Raw genomic sequence first — 20,959 nt, forward strand, 5'->3', positions numbered from 1 at the left:
TTACCCTTTAGGTATTAATGGGAAATTTATATTCTCTCCACCATCCACACAGAGACCCTAGGGCCAGTGCAAATTACTCTGGAAAGATATGAAAAACCTCACTGCATCCAAGAGTATACTCTGTACACGGGAGTGAAAGATTTAAATGATCAAATTATGAAACCCTACTTGGTAGTTCATAAATCAAAGAACTGGTACAAAAAGTGTAGATTTATTTATATCGGTTGGCCGTTTGCAATACCTATATCATCTGCAGGAAGGTCTGGCTCCTTCCTCACACAGCTTGAAAAAAACTATAACATTGTTAATTTATCAGTCGGAATATACGCATCCAAGGCTTCAATTTGCCATAGTGAGAAGGCTGTATGAAAGGTGCTTTCCAGGTATCATCTTTCCCAAACAGACAGTACACCTCAAAAGATCCATTGTATGCAGAAAAAATGGAATACGCAAAGACACACGATATTGTTGTCCCAGCTGTCCCACAAAGTCTGGCTTTGGCATAAATTGATGCTACTGGATTTATGATACCTCACCACAATATTGGTCCTCTAATTGAAATGATTTTGAGGCACTTTTATTTACTTTTTTATAATGGATATATTAGTATTTATTGAAGAGCACAATAACAAAATGGGCTGCACAGCATACAAATCCATCAAAGCAAGGAGCTCTATTCATCCTATAATTTATCATGGTATCACTGGTTTATTCCAACCCATTTCTTCTTTTGTATTCTGCAACATAGTCACTGTGCTGCTTGAATAGGAGAGCCCAAAGAGTGAATGAAGTTCCAAATGCTAGGCTGACATTAAACCAGTTTGGACTTGAAGGGTCGTGTCTTTTTGCTGTGAACATCGAGGCACTTTTATTTATTAACAGCAAATCTTCCCATTCAGCATACCACTTTTTAAATCTTTTTTATTTCTCTGCTGTATAAAGCAGTATTTAACCAAAAGTCTCACATTGCCATACTTAGGAGAAGTAGCAGAATACATTCTGAGGTGCTGTTTGAACCCTCCTTCTGGTGGCCACCAATCAGTGGTGTTCCCCTTCGCCCCATTTATTTTAACTCAGTGCAGCTCTTGGCCTACTGCCCAAGGAACATTTGTAAGTAGCTATTATGCCTCTCTAGAGTAGGCCCTTCTGCCAGCATACTTCATCTGTATCCAATCTCTATATGACATATGCATACTGATCTCTGGGTTGCATTCCGATTACCTGTGTCTGCTGCCTGCCCTGAACTCTGGAGAAATCAGAGGGCCCTGCTCATTAAAGCTTACAATAAAAAAGGGAGGGTCAAGTGTTACAAAAGTAATAACTGTGGGGAATAAACTGATGGAGACAATAAAAGTTTAGTTTTTTTTTTTTGGTAGAGGCAGGATAGACTTCTCTAAAGAGATGGGTTTTTAGGAATTGCCTAAAAGGTGGATAAAGTAGGAAATAGTCAGACAGATTGAGATAAGGAGTCACAGAGGATGGGAGAGGATCTGGAGAAGTCTCGGAGGTTAGTAAGGAAGGATTAAGCTAAAGAGCAGGAGCTATTGTAAGGAGTGAAGATAACGGTTTGGTTGGTATTTTGAGACAAGTTTGGTGATGCAGTTGAGTGCAAAGTTTATATACCATTGTTTGTAGACACTATAAATTTGACATACACAATATACCGTAATATCTTTATGTTTTGTAAGTAAAGAAATGCAGCAGAATACCCTTTGGTCTAAATATATGAAGAAAGACAGTTGTTTTATTTTTTCTTGGCATTATATATTATCCTTTATATAGTAAAAAATAAAAACTCAGTGGTTATCAAATACCACCAAAAGAAAGCTCTATATATCTCAAAGAAACAGTATAAAATTAATTTGGTTGTAGTGTTCAATGACTGAGCAATTGTCAGTAATACTATCACAACAATGAAAACTGAAAAAATGGCCTGGTATTAAAGAGGTATTACAGACTGGTACACAACTCGTTAAACACCAAAGAGTGGATGGACTTTGTCTTACATCTACTAGGGAGAGTGAATATTATTAAAAGAACTTTATTTTTTTTCCTAAATTGCTCTACATTCCTGTCAACTCCTCCTGTCCAATACCAGTAACATACTTCAAAGCAAATCGTTTCCATGCTCCTTCTTTCTTGAAAACAGCAGACTCCAAGGATATTCTTTAAAACTCTATGGCTTTTTTAGTGACTGGCTGGTATTGTGGCATTGCACAACTACTGATGTTCACTTCCTATGAATCCTTACATAACTCCATATACAGGGAAACCACCAATTTAAAACCCAGTACAATGATGATATCAACCACTGCAAACAATTTTCGTGTTTATGTAACCTTTTACAAAGAAGACTGGACCAGATCCAGTAACATTCCCATTAAGGGTAATTCTGAATTTCCCAAACTGCAAATATCAAAATACTGGTCTGCTCCAGGTATTAAATTGCTACACCTCTTGTTCAGTGAGAAGAACCCCATAACCTACCTCAGGAGGAATTTTGGGTCCCGCATCATACTCTTACTATTTACAACTCTCAAATACCGCCAAAGCTCAGTTTGTTCGTTCTCAACCGACCTTAGAAAAAACCCTCCTTTGTGCAGATACATCTTAACTGGTATTCAAATACCCAGATAGCAAGGATAACTTGCCCCAAATTTGTGGCAGTATTGAATTATAAGTCTGTTAACTTGCTGCACATTTTCACCTGCGAGTTGTATACTTGCAGAACACTTGAAGCACAAGTTCTAGTTGACACTTTTCCAATTTGTAGCAAATTTGCGTAGGAAGTCTCTAGCAAGAGAAAAGTTGTATTGGTGAGTCTACAGCAAGAGCTCTGCATGTTTACAGCATGAAAATTCAGCCATAGTGGTGGGATGACTATTGTACAACTTGCACCAGAACTTTCAGAATGTTTGCAAAGAAAGTTGATCTGGAGTCATGACTTGCTGCAATTGTGCAACAAACTTGTGAAGCCAGGCAAGCCTAGCAATAGCTTAGCAAGTCATTTTCAAACTTGCAGCTCAATTGCTTGCTATCTGGGTATTACTCTGATGTAATCTCGAACAAGCTCCTTAAATTTTGTAAAAGCTAAATGGAAATGACAGGAACAAATTCCCCAGTTATCATCACATGACTGGATGGATTTTGAAGACAAATACAGTATATACCTTCAATTATTTTGTCTAAAGATAAGATTGCCCAACGGAAACTATAATATCAAATGTATCTTACGCCTGCAGTATCATATAAATTTGGTTTAGACCAATCTCACATTGTTTTAAGGGTTGTGTTTTAGATATAGATTTCTTCCACTCCTTTTGGCGCTGTCTTTACATCCATAGGTTTTTTTTTGTTTTTGTTTTTTTAATTTTTTATTTATAACAGGCAAGGGGGCCCAAATGGACCGACATACAAAAAGTATACATTAAAACATTATCAAACATAGCGCATAACACAACCATATGATTCAATAAGCGTTATTATTGGAATATAATTGTAAGTATCCTGGTGAGCGCAATTGCTGCAATGGGCAACAAACTTTCTTATTCATTGTGCGAAACTACTAAGATAACGCTGTGGGTTATGTCCGTTAATATCGGGCGTCATTCCGCTTTGGTAACAAAAAAAAAAGAAAAAAAAACTTTACATATTCCTTATAGTATAGTGGATTAGGTTGGTACAGTCCCTCAGGCTCCCTCCCTACTTTTTCCTTTTTTTTACATCCATAAATTTTAATCAGATGTTACCAAATGTATTGTCTTCATGGCATGCTTGAGAACCTCTATATCAATTCTCATACCTGAAACCTCCCACACCTTTTCTTTTGCCTAAGAAAGTCATTCCCCTTGCCTGGAAGGGACCCTCCCAGCTAACCCTTGTGGAATGGAAAAAGCTGTTTGATCTAATCTTACCTTTTTATAAACTCACTTATGCCAACCTAGGTCATCCACAAAAATTTGACTGTATTTGGAGCCCATGGCTCACATCTACCCCCACTCTTTCTAACCTGGACTAGGATATCTTGGATTGTATCTGATTTTATTATACACCTATTATTGTATTTTTCTATTTAATTCCATCTTTAAATGTAATCATCAATAATGACGACAGGCAACAAGAATAGGGTGGAGTGTACAATTGATTTTACTGTGGTTTTCCTATGACATACAGGTACATGCAACTTTAAATAAAAATCATCTTTAAAAAAAGAGATTAACTTGTGTTATTAACCCTCTGTTCTGGGCTTGGCACCCTGTACAATCATGTAATATAGTGGAATCACAGAGGCAGAAGCTCTTTTTTCCATGTGTAAGACCTGCCAAGGTGGTCAGCTATTCCCCTTTTAAAAGAGTAGCAGTGCTTTTGCTGCCATCTTCACCAGTGAGCGTATACAGCTCAGCTCAGCTATGTACAGGGTTGCTGTTATGCTGTTAGAAATCATAGGGCCCTGTACAACCTTCCTGACAGCCCCCCCCAACTTCACCTACACCCACCCACCCCCCCCCACTTCCTGGGGTGCAGAGGAACAGCAGCTCTGACTTTATCTGCCTACACCTCAAATTTCTGTTAAAAAAGTCTCTCCTCTGCTCCCACTTGCTGGGCCCCTTTGTTAACCTGATGGGGTCCAGGGAAATGTAAGTTAAGCCCTGGTAAGCAAGTAGGAGCAGTAGTGTATCTAGTAAAATTCATTTATGAACAATGAAGCTGCCCTAGGCCCCCCTGTTTAGCTGATGGGGCCTGGGCCCAGTACAAAAGGACTGGTTGTACTGCCTTATCAGTGGCCCATGCTATGTAGCTAACAGGGTATGAATCAAATGACTACCAACAAACATATATTTTCAATACATTTTCCAGTACATGAAAATAAAAATTAGACTAGTTGGTATGTATAGTTTGGGCAGTCCCTGATTAAAGGTGCACAGAAGAGTTTCTTCTTGGGCATAGGTTAAGTGGTTCTCTTGTCTCATGCATCCATACAACCGCTCACAAATCTATGAAAGAATACGTAAACATGCTGTATTTTTTTTTTTTTTTTTATCTTTCACTTTTTTGACGCTTTCATTTTTATTTTTTTTTTTGTTGATCACATACCTTCCATAGGAGGATTTTGTTCCTCTGCTTGGCCATTATAGTCCAACATTCAGATTTTTCTTAGTTTAAAGGGTTATATGGTATTAGGACTCACCATGGCACATTTCTCTCCATTGCCACAAACCCAGAATATCAATAATAGAACAGCGGAATGGCCCTATGTGACCAATCCACAGTGAGAGAGGGAAAACATGTCGGGGGGGGGTGTGGTTGGAGCGGTGCTTGTTAAGGCCACATTTATCTACATACTAATGCACTGGGTTGGTGAGCGGCATCTTTTCTTCTCTTTGATAATGCTCTTACACCTCGGAATGGTGCACTGACACCAGCTCCCTTCACTGCAACCCGCAGGGAAATCTCTGTCTCAGCTTAGAACGATACTGCAAATTTCATTTGGATCAGTCAAATATAACCCTTTCCCTTTCATATTGCAACATTCATGTATAAGTTGATAAAATTGCTCTTACTACTTACCATTCTGATGTGTTCTGATTCTGCAGTATGGCCAGCATACAAATAATTCCAGTAAATATAAAAATAGTAAACAGTAACTTCAGGTATCGGATACTCCTGTAGACAATAGGAGAGATTCTATAATTAGATATGCAATCTTTACATTTCATTGTATTCAGTAAAGCAAAGTGAAATGGCCAATAGTGTCCAGTTGGTTCTCATCTTTTATTGACACACTGTTTTTGGACAGGGGTGTAGCCTGTCGTGTATAAAATCTTAGCCCTGATAACAGGGGAGTTGAGACCCATATAAAACAAGTTTAGCCAAGACCTCTAATTATTTTAATATGTGTAGCACCCTCTACCAATAGGTAGGTGCTAGAAATAGGATTTTTGCTAAATAGAATGTCAGCACAAGTAAATTTAGGCATTCCTATGCTGCAAGCTAGGCCTGTCTGTTTTGATCTGGGGGCTGGGAGTGGTTAGTGTAGCAGTGGGTGTGACCACCTGTGCTCTAGTTCTGAGGCACCTCCCCTGCTTCCAGGGAGAATGTTCTGGAAGAGGGGCAGGGCCTGGAACTGGAGTGGCAGGCAGCTCATGTGGGAGCCCTGACCAATCCCCAACTGGTATTGGCAGGGGGGGCGGGCCTCCTATATAAACTGAGGTAACATGCCACTGGGGGGAGTTGTCGGCCAGGTGAAGTGGAGAATGGAATACTAGACAGCAGTAGGAGGGCACCCCCATCTGTGGGGGGGGTGCGCCAATCGCAGGAGGAGGCCCGGGGAGAACTGTGAGGAAACTTTGCCATTACACGGTCATTGGCAATGTCCTTATCATTACACAGTCAATGATGAGGAACTACTGGAGCAGAGGGGCAGGTGAAGCTGTCGGAACGTATGGTCCGGTCAAGTTCTCCATCAAGGACTCTGGGCAGAGGAAGGTCTGTGAGTGTACCACAGTGTAGGGCTGGATGTGCCAGGAAGTCTGTGAGGGAACTTCACTTCTACACGGTCAGTAGTGAAGTCCTTATTACACGGTCAATGATAAGGAGTCCTGGATCAGAGGAGAGACTGTGGGGAAATGTGTCAAATCGATGTGGCCTGAGGGCACAGGATTTGCAAGCTGGCTAGCTGGGAACAGTAGTCAACCGCTCAACATTTGCTTTTAAACTACTAGGCCTCCGGGGAGAGGTGCTGCAGGCCTCTGGCCTAGTAGCAGAGAGCAGCCAGAGCCAGCTTGAGGAACTATTCAGAGTGGGTCCTTCTTGCTTACAGAAGAAGATGTGACATACTTTATATTGACAACTACAGTATAAGTTTGTGCAGGAGGAGAGGATTTCTGGGAACATCACCCTTACACGGTCAAGAGTGGTGTCCTCATCCTTACACAGTAATAGATGAGGAAATTCTGGAAGCAATAGTCTGCGGGAGTTACGCAGAGGAAGAGTAATAGTCTGCATGGTGATGAGGGAGAAAGCTGTCAAAACCTGCACATCTTTTCTTCAGGCTCAAACTATGTGCTAATCTGTAAATCTACAAAAATATGATGGCGAAATGAACTATTCTATGGGTATCCTATATACTCCTTTCCCCAACCAAGTTGTACCCCCCAATAAACAAAAACAAGACCAGCAAAGGACTGTTCATTGTCTCTGCAAGTGATATATGGGAGTCTGGCAGCGGGGTGATTTGGTGGATGTTTGCAGTGGCAACTACACAGCTACATATGCTAAAATGGCTGACTGGTTCACTTTAAATGCTAAGTGTTTCTATAGAAATGAGTGTGGATTCTGTCAAGAAGTGCTGGAGCTTCATTCAGAAAAGTCAAGGTTATTTAAAAGCAATCTACTGTGCCTGCGATTAGGCTGTGATAAATTTATAAGGTCAAGTTAACTTTGAACATTTCTACAAGCCAGATGCAACATTAGCTCAACCCACATAATCAAATATTGACTAGATTCACAATGCATTTAAGAGATGTTATTAAATATATTATTATGTAGCCAGGCGCTTGGCTAACAATGAGAGTGAGAGGAACACTGACTGCAGCTGCTCTCTGAGGCTGCTGCCCTGCGATGCTGAACTGGTTAACAGCTATTTCAGCAAAAGGAGGGAGCTGATGAGCAGATAGAGTTTAATGGACTGAGTCAGGTAGCACTGCACTGTGGGAACTGTAGTCCTGGGGAGAGACTCTATTATGTAATAAAGAGCTTTTGAACTACATTCCTCAGGAAGAGATTGCCAGAAGGAGGAGAAGTGCTGCATTTTTCCTGGGCTGTACAGAACACAGCTTCCTCTTGCCGCGAGGGAAACCAGAAAGTGCACATTGCTGTCCAGTATGCACCACCACTGCTGTATATCAGCAGCCCGAGTGAGATTTGGAGTGCTGAGTTTGGATGTGCCAACAGACAGAGTCACGTGGGTGCAGAGCAGAAGTTTGTTGCAATGATCGCCGTGTGTGACCGGATGGTGAGCTGCGATATCGCTGGGACTGGTGATCTGCTGCTGTGGCGATTTACTATTTGCTGTTAGGGAGACTGGGCCCTTTAGTAACTGACCATACAGCATCTAGTAGCCTTATTGCTGTCTGCAGGCTTGACTGGGACTATTTTAATGTGCACCAATGGTACAACTGGGCCCTGATGCATAAGGATGAGATTATGTAAATAGAATAGGTTAGTGACACATCTTTCACACCTTCTGTGTGTTCCTGGACAATCAACATTTGTATTTACACATTCCATAGTGATTGGATTAAAGAGGTTCTAACGTCTAATTTTTTAAATTAAAATAACAAACATGTTATACTTACCTGCTCTGTGCAATATTATTGCACATAACAGCCCTATTGTTCCTCTTCTGGGATCCCCTGCTGGCGCTCTCCTCTCCTGTGTGTGCCCCCATAGCAAGGTGTGTGCTATGGTAGCACATGTGTGGTCATGCTCCTGATCCAGGCTGTGTGCATCCATAGAAACACACACAGCGGTTAGGCCCCACCCTCCACTCCCTCCTCACAAGATTTGACTGACAGCAGCCAATGGCTCCAGCTGCTTTCAGTGAAGCCTCTAAAAACAAGGATAGGGGAGAGAAGAGATGCAAAATGAGCACAGCACTGGATCAATAGAGGACTCAGGTAAGTGTTTAGGGAGGTAAAGAGGTGGGTAGCACAGCAAGTAGTAAAACATTTCTAACTTAATGTTGGCAATGCATTAAGGTAAAAACATGTTTTAGCTTTAGAACCACTTTAAGGAGTTACCCCAGTTGCTATAAATGTTGGAATATGTTCCTGACACTTATTTGAACTAAAGAAGCATCTTGGGTAAGCTGCAAATTGTCTTTAACATGATGGAACAAGTCCAATTGAATGTGACTAACTACTATTAGCTATTCTTATAGATGTAGCACCCTCCTAGGTAGGTGCTAGGATAGTTAGATAGTTGTTAAGTTGTGTTTTTAATAGGCAAATTTGGTTGCCACACGGTAGACAGTGTGGCTGTGATTGCGCATGAAGCTGAAATCTGCTAATTAGGTCTGCTCAGTGTGCTCACCTGCTGCTAGTTCTGCCTATAGCTTCCTCTCTATCCCAGAGACCGGAGAAGTTTCTTGATGATAGGTGTGGCGCTATCCAGATGGCAGCATGAATATGGATGCAGCCCTGGCCTATCCCAGAAAAGCAGGCTCTGGAGGCGGGCTGGGTGATTGTATTTTTTCTTTGGGCACACTGAGGTCTGGGTTATGTCCCAGATTGGACAAGTCTGGACTGGAAAGGGCACACTGCTCTACCCAGGCTCAAGCTGCTGAAATGAGGCCTCAGGTGGTCAACCTGAGGGGAGGAATGCAGAGACCCGGGTGCTTAGAAGAAGCTGATTAAGGGGATCTGCCTGCCATAGATCTGTCTGGTATTACTGAAGGGCATTGTTAGGAAGATTGAAAGGCAGCATCCATCTGTCCTCAAGCCTTGTGTGTACAGACTCTGCTGGATCTTGGGGACCCTGTGTTCTAACTACCCCTCTGGTGCCTAGTTATAGTCAGCTGTGGGTCTATTTAAAGGGGACACTGGCTGGTGGTCCTGAAGAGCTCTGTCCTGATATTGTCCACTAAGAGAAGGGACTTTGCTCTACTAGTTCTACTACTACCTAAGCAAAAAAGGAAGATTAAGTCCTCAGTGTACATAGTTCTCAATTTTGGAGTATCCCACCACTACCCTCATCCCTATCCAAGTTCCCAAAAAATAAAAACAACAACACAACACCCCTAGACTGGTCATTGAAGAAAAAAGTAAAAGTGTTGTGTGCACCTGGCTGTAAAAATACTTTATGCCTGGCTGAAGGGCTGAAGTTTGGAAAGACCTGGGCAAAATTCCAGTGGCTCCTGTGGGAGTATGTGTGAATGACTCTTGCGCTGTCTAAAAAACGAAGCTAGGGGGCACTGCTGCAAACACCTGGGAATCTGATCCAAGCAGAAAAATGAAATGTGAAATGGTGATGGTGTTTGCGCCGTGTAAATGCAAAAGAAAGGGGGGGTGTTGCAAAAAGATACTAGTGATGTGTAAAAGATGAAGAACAAGGAATACCAACAAAAATATATATATACGTGCTATTATCAAATAGTCCTGGTATTGGAAAAATCTAAGTATATCAATAATGACTAGTGCCGTGTGAACAAACAATCAAAAGAATAAGCATGTGTGACATATCTAAAACATGTACTGAACATATGCCACATAAAACTGGGTGAATGCACATGTGGATATACAGAATAATAAGTCCAAAGCAATAAAATAAAAAATATATAATTAATTCAAAGTGACAAAAAGTCCATGTAGTGATAAAATGAAATAACAGGAGTCAGTGTGAAAAAAGGCAACTGATCAATTCCACCACCAGGAAACACAAGTGTTCACAGTAAATTCTTCAGTGATAACACCTCTGTGTCTGCAAGCAGCTCACCTTGCTGCTGTAAGATATACAGCTTGTGCTAGTCGCAGATGGGGATGATAGATGCAATGGTGTGATGGTCTCCTATACGTTGCTTGGACAATCCCAGTGGCAAATGTTGGATCATATGGAAAGATACAGACAAGTTGTATATAGCGTAATTCTGTGATAAACACAGTGGGACAAGGGCGGATTGAAGAATGATGCACTCACTTTTAATAAAAGGAGCATAGATGTCAATCCACAAACACCGAGTTCATATGCCCTTTGTATGGGATCCTCGGTTCGCTCCTGCTCCCAGATGTTTGGCCAGATATACGCTCAGTGGATATTAATGTAAATATAAAACGAAAAAACTCATAGCATAATCCCGTATGTGGGACAGATTTATTGATAAAAGATAAAAACCAAATTCATATATGTGATGAACAGCAAGATAAAACCATCTACGAGCGCCGAGCTCGTCTCCTGGCGTCAGGTTGTGAGGCCAGGAGACGAGCTTGGTGCTCGTAGATGGTTTTATCTTGCTGTTCATCACATATGTGAGTTTGGTTTTTACCTTTTATCAATAAATCTGTCCCACATATGGGATTATGCTATGAGTTTTCTCGTTTTATATTTACATTAATATCCACTGAGCGTATATCTGGCCAAACAACTGGGAGCAGGAGTGGACCGAGGATCCCATACAAAGGGCATACGAACTCGGTGTTCGTGGATTGACATCTATGCTCCTTTTATTAAAAGTGAGTGCATCATTCTTCAATCCGCCCTTGTCCCACTGTGTTTATCGCAGAATTACGCTATATACAACTTGTCTGTATCTTTCCATATGATCCAACATTTGCCACTGGGATTGTCCAAGCAACGTATAGGAGACCATCACACCATTGCATCTATCATCCCCATCTGCAACTAGCATATGTTGTATATCTTACTGCAGCAAGGTGAGCTGCTTGCAGACACAGAGGTGTTATCACTGAAGACTTTACTGTGAACACTTGTAGATCCTGGTGGTGGAATTGATCAGTTGACTTTTTTCACACAGACTCCTGTTATTTCATTTTATCACTACATGGACTTTTTGTCACTTTTAATTAATTATATATTTTTTATTTTATTGCTTTGGACTTATTATTCTGTATGTCCACATGTGCATTCACCCAGTTTTATGTGGCATATGTTCAGTACATATTTTATATATGTCACACATGCTTATTCTTTTGATTGTTCACACGGCACTAGTCATTATTGATGTACTTAGATTTTTCCAATACCAGGACTATTTGATAATAGCACGTATATATATATATATATATATATATATATATATATATATATATGTATATATATATTTTTTTTTTGTTTTGTTGGTATTCCTTATTCTTCATCCTGTGGGAGTAAGCAATACATATATGGTGAAAGATCTTCAACTAATTGTAGACCTATATAAATCTAAACAATACAGCTTGTAGTTGTCCAAATGGCTGGTCCATGAAAAGGTGTGAAAGGACGAAAATACAAGTCTTAACCAAAATAAAACCATTTACCAACAACCCCTATTCACCATATTGGTGAATTCCTGAGAAATGTGTATGGGTTCCCTAAGAAAGACAAAATTCACTTTTAGTTATTTGTAAGGGGGGGGGGGGGGGTAGACATGAAGGGCTTTGAACACAAAGCTACAGAACTTCAGCCCCGATAGTTTAGAAAATCCACCCAACAGAAAATGTAGATAAGGAAATTTGGCTAATGTGAGTATTATGAACAAACAAAACTGAGAACAGTGTGTTCCTTTCCCCTACTTCTATCAAAGATTGCAAACATAAAGCCAGGGGAAGCCAACATTGCCTTTGAAATGGCAGATAAGAGCTGGATCCTTTTTAAAAAATCTTTCTGTTACGTTATTAAGTTAATGTCAAAGCTGATTGACATCAAACATAGCTAAGGAAATTCAAAGAGCAGTTAGTATAATATTGCTAAGCCCAAGAAAATGCAAAGTCAACTGATCAATTAAGTGACTAACTGTTTTAGGGGCATTATATATGGCTGTAAATATTAAAAAAAAAAAAAAGAGTAAAAAGGTGTAGGTACAAACATATTAAACACAGGAGATAATTATGGACTTCATATATGAAATTGCCTGGAACAGAAAAAGACCTTGACCCCATTCATCCAGTATAAGTGGGCGAATCTGTGATTCTGATTGGTTGTATGGTCAATATGAATTGTTCCTTCTTCATACGCATTTATGAAACAAACTATTTGGGAATTGTGAAAAAAAACCAACATAATTTAGACAGCACAGGCCTGTTACATAGATGATGAGAAATCTGCATCTACTGTATACAATTGCTCTAAACCAAATAACATTCACTACTTAACTCTTCTTGTGGCTACAATGGCTGACAGTACCACAAATGATGTTTTATCTCCATACCATTTGATACATATCAGTTGGTGTAGAGAAGAAACAGCGTGTGGTAAGTCTCTAGTGGTAGCTGTTGATGGCTAATGTTATTAAATAAATTAATGTTATTGATTATCTTATTGGATTTAAATTGCAGCCTTATAGCTTATGGCAACTATATAACTGCATGTAGAGCCCTGCTTTTGGCAGGTTATTAAACCAGCTCTTGCCACTTAGCCTACTGTACACTTCAGTGATGAATGGTCTGAGACCCTGTAACAAAACCACCACTCTGGTTAACTAGTCCCCAGCCTTTAGGCTGCATCAAGACACGCTCATATACACACAAAAGGGGACCCTCTGCTTCTGTTGGTCCCAGGCTCAGTTTATGGATGAGTCATGCTGAACACCTAGACCAGTGATGGCAAACCTATGGCACGCGTGCCACAGCCAGCACGCGTGCCACAGCCGGCACGCCGAGCCCTCTCTGTGGGCACGTGAGAAAATCCTGTACGAGGTGTATCTCGACCACACCTCCCCTCCCCATAGAACTACATCTCCCACATGGCTCTGGAGCCAGGGGTGACATGTCTAGGGTGGGCGTGGATGAGATGAAGCAGTGCTGCTGGGTTGCAATAAACCAAGAAGTTCATTGATAAAAACGGCATGGGAATTCCCCACATGGGAACCCCAAACCAAAGTTTAAAAAAAAAATGACGTGGGAGGGTCCCCCTAAATTCCATACCAGGCCCTTCAGGTCTGGTATGGATATTAAGGGGAACCCCGCGCCAAAATTTAAAAAAAAAACGGCGTGGGGTCCCCCCAAATATCCATACCAGACCCTTATCCGAGCACGCAACCTGGCAGGCCGCAGGAAAAGAGGGGGGGACGAGAGAGCACCCCCCCTCCTGAACCGTACCAGGCCATATGCCCTCAACATTGGGAGGGTGCTTTGGGATAGCCCCCCAAAACACCTTGTCCCCATGTTGATGAGGACAAGGGCCTCATCCCCACAACCCTGGCCCGTGGTTGTGGGGGTCTGCAGGCGGGGGGCTTATTGGAATCTGGAAGCCCCCTTTAACAGGGGGACCCCCAGATCCCGGCCCTCCCCCCTGTGTGAAATGGTAAGGGGGTACCCCTACCATTTCACTAAAAAACTGTCAAAAATGTTAAAAATGACAAGAGACAGTTTTTGACAATTCCTTTATTTAAATGCTTCTTCTTGCTTCTATCTTCTATCTTCCTTCATCTTCTTCTTCTTCTGGTTCTTCTGGTTCTTCCTCTGGTGTTCTCGTCCAGCATCTCCTCCGCGGCGTCTTCTTCCCTTTTTCTCCTCGGGCCTCTCCGCATCCATGCTGGCATGGAGGGAGGCTCCCACTGTGTGACGCTTCTCCTCTTCTGACGGTTCTTAAATAATGGGGGGCGGGGCCACTGGGTGACCCCGCCCCCTCTGACGCACGGTGACTTGACGGGACTTCCCTGTGGCGTCACGGGGAATGCCACAGGGAAGTCCTGTCATGTCCCCGTGCGTCAGAGGAGGCGGGGTTACCAGGTGGCCCCGCCCCCCATTATTTAAGAACCGTCAGAGCCTCCCTCCATGCCATGGATGTGGAGCGGCCCGAGGAGAAGAAGGGAAGAAGATGCCACAGAGGAGATGCTGGAGGAGAACACCGGAGGAAGAACCAGAAGAACCAGAAGAACCAGAAGAAGAAGAAGATGACGGAAGATAGAAGATTGAAGTAAGAAGAAAGAAGAAGCATTTAAATTGGAATTGTCAAAAACTGTCTCTTGTCATTTTTTTTTTTTTTAAGTTATTTTTATTGTAATTTCAAGGTAAATATAACAACAAAACAGAGCCTATTGGGCATACCCAGGCTCGGTCATAAGAACTACACACTAATACAAAAACAACAAAAGAAAAAAAAAAAGAAAACACATATACATATATAGAAATATATATATTCTAACTAAACTACTGTACGCTCAACCACCTGCACAGAATATTCAAAGTAGTCCTCTAATTTCATGTATATCCTGTAATGCCCACTTTAGTCATTCATGAAATGAGATGTACATTACAGTAAACATATTCCTATTCCTCCCCTCCCCATAAACTATCGATTGAGCAGCCTAGTGACGTTCATGAGGTCAGGGATGTCACTTGTGCCATTCCCGGTGCTAATAGAGTGAACTGGTCATCAATTGAATCTGCATTAGTGGACAGGGATTCCGTCCAAATATCCCATATTTTGTGGAATTTTTTGCCACAGCCACGTGATAGGTAAGTAGCTTTGTACAAGGGTATAGCCGCATTCACTAACTTCTTCCAGAAATTTAATGAAAGTGCAGATGAGGCCTTCCATCTGAGTACTATAGATTTACGGGCGTAGTAAAGTAATAATCCTAGCAGGGTTCTGAGTGCCCGGCGTGGGGCCATTGGTTCAACCAGTCCCAGCAGACATACCTCTATAGACAATGGCATGGGGACGGTGGTGACAGTCAAAATAAATTTGGTTACCTCAACCCAAAAAAATTCAATATGAGGACAGTTCCAAAAAATATGAGTGAAATCCACTGATGCTGAGTTGCATCTCCAACAAGAGGCAGAGATAGATGGATAGATTCTATGTAAGCGCACAGGTGTGTAATATACCTTATGTACTATTTTAAATTGCACTAGTTTATCTCTAGCTGATACTAGTTGTGAAAAGGGGTATTCCCATATTTCTTCCCAATCTTCTGTGTGTAGTGTAGGGAAATCTACCTCCCACTGTGCTCTTAGGTTTTCTAGCCCCGTGTGGACGTTGGGGAGTAGTGCTTTATATATGGTAGATAAGGGCTTAGATAGAGCTTCATCTCTGAGCAGAGTCTCCAGATTCGAGGTGTAAAAGGCCACCTGGGCATTTTCAAACTGGGTGTTGAAGGCATGCCTAAGCTGCAGGAATCTAAACAGGTGTGAGTTAGGTAAGTTATACTGTTGCTTCAACCTGTCAAAAGTTTGTATTCTGCCCTCAAGACAAATTTGATTTATATATTTGATGCCCCTGCATGCCCATACCCCAGGGTCGGGAATGGACCCGAATTCTGGCAATTTCGGGTTAAACCAAAGAGGGCTATAGGGGGAAATGTGCCCGGAAGGTATAGGGCGTAGTAAATTTGCCACTGACCATGCCCGTATAACCGCCCTCATTGCCACTGTAAGAGGAAAGGGAGCTCTAGGGCCCCGGTAAAGTAGGTTCCGTAGCGCCTCATAAGACCCCAAACATGCTGCTTCCAGGACCACCGCTGCGTTGGACTCATCAGAGACCAGCCAGTTGTGGGCATGAGATAACAAGAGACTGGGCAGGGTCTCCCAAGAAAAGGATAAGATCATCCGCGTACAGAGCAACTTTTTCGTGTATGGATCCCACCTGTATGCCCCCAACCCCGTCTGCTTGTCTGAGGGCCGAGGCAAGTGGCTCCATCACCAAGGCAAAAAGGGCCAGTGACAGTGGACAACCTTGCCTTGTACCTCCTTCAACAGAGAAAGGCGCCGACAGGGCACCACCAAGCTTGATCCGCGCCGTCGGTTCCTTATATAAAATATCAATCCATCTGCAGAATACTTCTCCAAAACCCATAACCTCTAGGACCGAGGACATAAAAGGCCATGCCACCGAATCAAAAGCCTTTTCAATGTCTAGTGTCACCATTACCCTCGTGGGAGGTAGCTGAAGATGGGTAAACACTCTGCGTAAATTTATATCTGTTGATTTCCCTGGCATGAAACCAGTTTGGTCTATATTAATCAGGGATGGTAAAATCGTCCGCAGTCTGGTCGCTAATATTTTTGTCAAGATCTTGAGGTCATAATTTAGCAGGGAGATAGGCCTATAAGAAGCACACAGGGATACGTCTTTGCCGGGCTTAGGGATGAGGACTATGTGTGCCTGATACATTGAAAGGGGTAATTACATTTGTTTTTTACTTTCAGAGAAGACTTTTAACAATTTTGGTGCAATTAATGATGCATACATTCTATACCATTCACCAGGTAGGCCATCAGGTCCTGGTGTTTTACCACTAGGAAACGAGCAAATAGCCTCCTCTATCTCCTCAGTGGTAAAATCTTTGTCTAAGAATTCAAGATCCTCCTGTGAAAGAGTGGGTAGATGCAGGGAATGTAGAAATTCCCTACGCCGATCTTCAGGCCAGCCAGGGACCGCCTTTTATAAGTTTTCATAGAAGGATTTGAATTCATCTAGAATTAGTTCAGGGGTAGAGATCATCTGACCATCTAAACCACAGATTTCTGACACCACCGTCTGCAATTTAGAGTCCGCAACTAAATTCGCTAGGAGTTTGCTATTTTTGTCTCCGGATTCAAAGATCTTCCCCGCCTGGGAATTTAAATCTAAATGTGTGGCCGAGGTAAGATGTAGAGACAATGCTCTTTTCGCATCAGCTAGTTGGTTAAAGTGATCCAGAGTCGGGGAGCCAGAAAAAGCCTCCGCCGCCCTAGCCTCTTCTTCCTCAAGTGCCTGGACCTGACTAGACATCTCAACACGGACTGCTTTAATAGCTGAAATGTATTTTCCTCTGGTGTTGGCCTTAAAGGCGTCCCAGACTACTTGCGCTGAGGTTGAATCCTCATTGATCTCTCAGTATTGTTGTAATCTGGGAGAAACCTCCTCCCCCACCCTCGAGTCCTGCAACCACTTGGGTGCTAAACGCCAACAGTCTCGACTCCTGATGTTCGACAACTCCAAGGTGACCTCCAGGGGTGCATGATCAGAGAGGCCCGCAGGTAAGTACGAGACCCCCCTCACCGCCGCCAGGGCACAGGTGTTGCCAAATACCAGATTGATCCTAGAACCTGATTTATAAGTGGTGGAGTGAAAGGAGTAAGCCCTAGTGGTTTGATGCTTCCATCTCCAGATCTCGGTATAATTAAATGCTTGTGTCCATTGAAGCAGGTCTGGCGAAAACACTCTATTTGGATTGGACGAGTCCAGGGACGGATCCAAAATAGAATTAAAGTCCCCAGCTATGTATAGTCTGGAGAATTGTAATGTAGCTAAAAGCTCATATAGCTTGTAGAGGATCCGTTGGTTAAAGGGAGGGGGTATATATATATTCACGTAAGCGTAGACCACTGCTCTAATCTCCAGTAGTAGGATTATGAAACAGACCTCCTGATCAGTATGTAGATGCATGACCTTATACGCAAGGGATTTGTTCAATAAAATGGCCACTCCCCTTGCATAACTGGAGTACGTCGCATGAAATGCTTGCCGTACCCAGGGTCTGCGTAGGGCCAGGATCTTGTTCCCCAGAAGATGAGTCTCCTGCAGGAACAAGATATGAGGTCTGTGATTATTCAGATATTTAAACATTAATGCCCTTTTTACCTTGTTATTGAGGCCCCGTACATTCCATGATACCAGTTTTAACTCCATAAATGTAATGACAGATTATGGTACAACATAATGATACCCATGTATGGAGGGGGCCAGCCCCCATGGAACCAAGGGAAATGTCAAAAGTCTAACAAATTTTGCATTGGACATAGTGAGCGTTAATAGAACACCTGAAATATAAGCATCAGTCAGTGGATATAGAGTGTACAAAAAAGAAAGAAAAAAAACATAACCTGTGAACTCCCTACTGACCATGAAGTACCCCTAAAAGAGAAAATAGAACAAAGAGAACAATAACTATGGTCAGTTTGATACCCAAAACCGGAACACAAACGTTTAGATCTTCAGACTTCTGAAAGAAAAAAAAAGTTCCAAAGTACGGCAACTCAGTGTCGCCGACGCCTCTTCAATTGGCGGGGAGTATATATAACTGGGGGTTTGATACTTCTGTGAGTTACTTTTTTCAAGGTAGCTCCGGGGTAGAAGAATGTATAAGAAAAGTACATCTAGTTTAGGACTAGAAGAATCTTTAGTGATCAATGGGTCTAGGAAAATAAGAAAAAATAATAATCGCAGTCAGTGGGAAGTCAAACACACCAGCTTCCGGGGATAGGATGTTCTCCCACCCAAGATAACATTTAAATTCTGCATGAGGGGCAAAGGAGTCATCTAGCAACAACATCTGATGATGATGTCCAAGTAGGCCAGACGGCTGGATAAAACAACCCCCCCGAGCATTGATCCGGAAGGGAGATGAAAACTGTGTGCTAACTTTCAGATAGCGACTTGTAGTGAGGAAAAACATCATGCGTTTACCGTAGGTTGTTCAGCCAGTCATCAGCCTCAGCCGGAGAGTCGAAGAATCTGACCGAGCCATTATGAGGGACCCGGAGACGGCTGGGATACAACATGCTGTATTTTATGTCCTTTTCCCGTAGAGGCTTACGGACATCATTAAAGGACTTCCTCTTGCGCTGCAGGTCAGCCGAGAAATCCGGAAACAGCAGGATTGAGGAGTTACCGTATGGAAGCGAGGATTGTTTGCGGGCTGCGGAAAGGATTCTGTCACGGTCCCTGAAGTTGAGGAAGCGGGCCAAGAAGGGTTGGGGATTTGCACCAGGAATACTGCGTCCCGTGGGAACACGCTGGGCACGCTCGACAACATAAGTTGGGGAAGTATCCGCGAGACCCAACAGTGTTTTGAAGAATTCTTCCGCGAACTCCACCGGTCGGTCACCCTCCTCCCCCTCCGGGAGACCCAAGACTCGGACATTGTTGCGTCTCGCTCTGTTTTCTGCGTCATCGGATTTAGCGACTAGCTGTTGTACTGTGCGTTGTAATTCCGCTATGGTGTTGTTGTGGGTAGCTGTAAGATCTTCAGTAGCAGAGATTCTAGATTCTGATTCAGTCAGTCTACCCCTGATATTTTCCAGGTAATTTCTGATGAGATTGCATTCTTCTGCGAGGCGGTCTATTCTCACCAGCATGGAGGGTTTACTTTGTTCAATGGCGGCCAGGATCACTGCAGTGCTGTCCTGGGATGGTGGGGCAGAGAGAGACGCACTCAGAGAAGCTGGAGGCTCCATGGTTAATTCTGTCAACAGGGTCTGTATTCTCCCTATAAGAGAAGGATCTGATTGTGTAGCCGGTGCAGGGGCCAGGCGGCCTGGCGTGGACGAGTTCTTGGGCCGACCCTTAGGGCCCATGAAGGAAAGGTGGGCAGTAAACGTCAGCAATCTTCCTCTGACCTACAGGCAGTAGCTGTCTAGCGAGGGGGGCCAGTCAGGGGGACCATGCAGGAGAGACCCAGGGAGCTGGATGGGTATAGGAGGGTGAGGAGGATGCTGGACCCCAGGGCTCCTCAGCCTGCCCTCACAGTTCGTTCACCCTGGCTGACTCACTGTAGCTGTGTGGAGCAGCAAGGTGCAGGGCTGACAGGATGGCCAGGAGCGTCAGCGTCCGCACTCCCGAGCTGAGGCTAGGCCGGCCGCGGTAGGAAAGTGCAGTCGGCGGCAGGCCGCACTAGGCCGCACTAGGCCGCATTAGGCCGCGACCACGCCGGGCGATATCAGTGGCCCCACGGACGACCGGACCCCACCAGGCACACAGTAGGGCAAGCTGAGGGGTCAAAGGAGCCCCCTACCTTGCCAATCAGTCCAGGGATGGCTTTTTTCAGCTGATCAGAGGCCCGGGAAGATGGCGGCGGCCGCGGGTGTGGAGGATTTGTTGTGCCCCGGCTGATTACGGGCCGGATCTCTGCAATATCCTCACCGACTGCAGCAGGCAGAGTATAGATGTCCTCAGGCAGGTATTTGGGCTTTTTTATCACATATAGTGTGAGGATGACTCAGAATTAGGTCACGGATGCTCGGAGCTCCTCTCTAACACAGCTGCCTGCGTTCACATCCGAACACGCCCCCCGTCTCTTTTCATTTTTAGCATTTTTGACAGTTTTTTAGTGAAATGAGTACCCCCTTACCATTTCACACAGGGAGGAGGGCCGGGATCTGGGGGTCCCCCTGTTAAAGGGGGCTTCCAGATTCCAATAAGCCCCCTGCCCGCAGACCCCCACAACCACCGACCAGGGTTGTGGGGATGAGGCTCTTGTCCTCATCAACATGGGGGCAAGGTGTTTTGGGGGGCTACCCCAAAGCACCCTCCCAATGTT

At 43.4% G+C, this 20,959-nt stretch overlaps 1 protein-coding gene across 1 annotated transcript in view; it reads right to left on the minus strand.

The window, feature by feature from the left end:
* The window catches only part of LOC141139474 (galactose-3-O-sulfotransferase 2-like), a 52,436-nt gene that overhangs the window by 16,232 nt on the left and 15,245 nt on the right, over window positions 1–20,959 (minus strand). The window contains exon 2 of the mRNA XM_073625624.1: window positions 5,569–5,664. Within this exon, the coding sequence (XP_073481725.1) occupies window positions 5,569–5,664 (96 nt within the window). The remainder of the gene's footprint in view (window positions 1–5,568; window positions 5,665–20,959) is intronic.

This window comes from Aquarana catesbeiana, linkage group LG04, assembly GCF_042186555.1.
Source record: "Aquarana catesbeiana isolate 2022-GZ linkage group LG04, ASM4218655v1, whole genome shotgun sequence".
Taxonomy (NCBI): domain Eukaryota; kingdom Metazoa; phylum Chordata; class Amphibia; order Anura; family Ranidae; genus Aquarana; species Aquarana catesbeiana.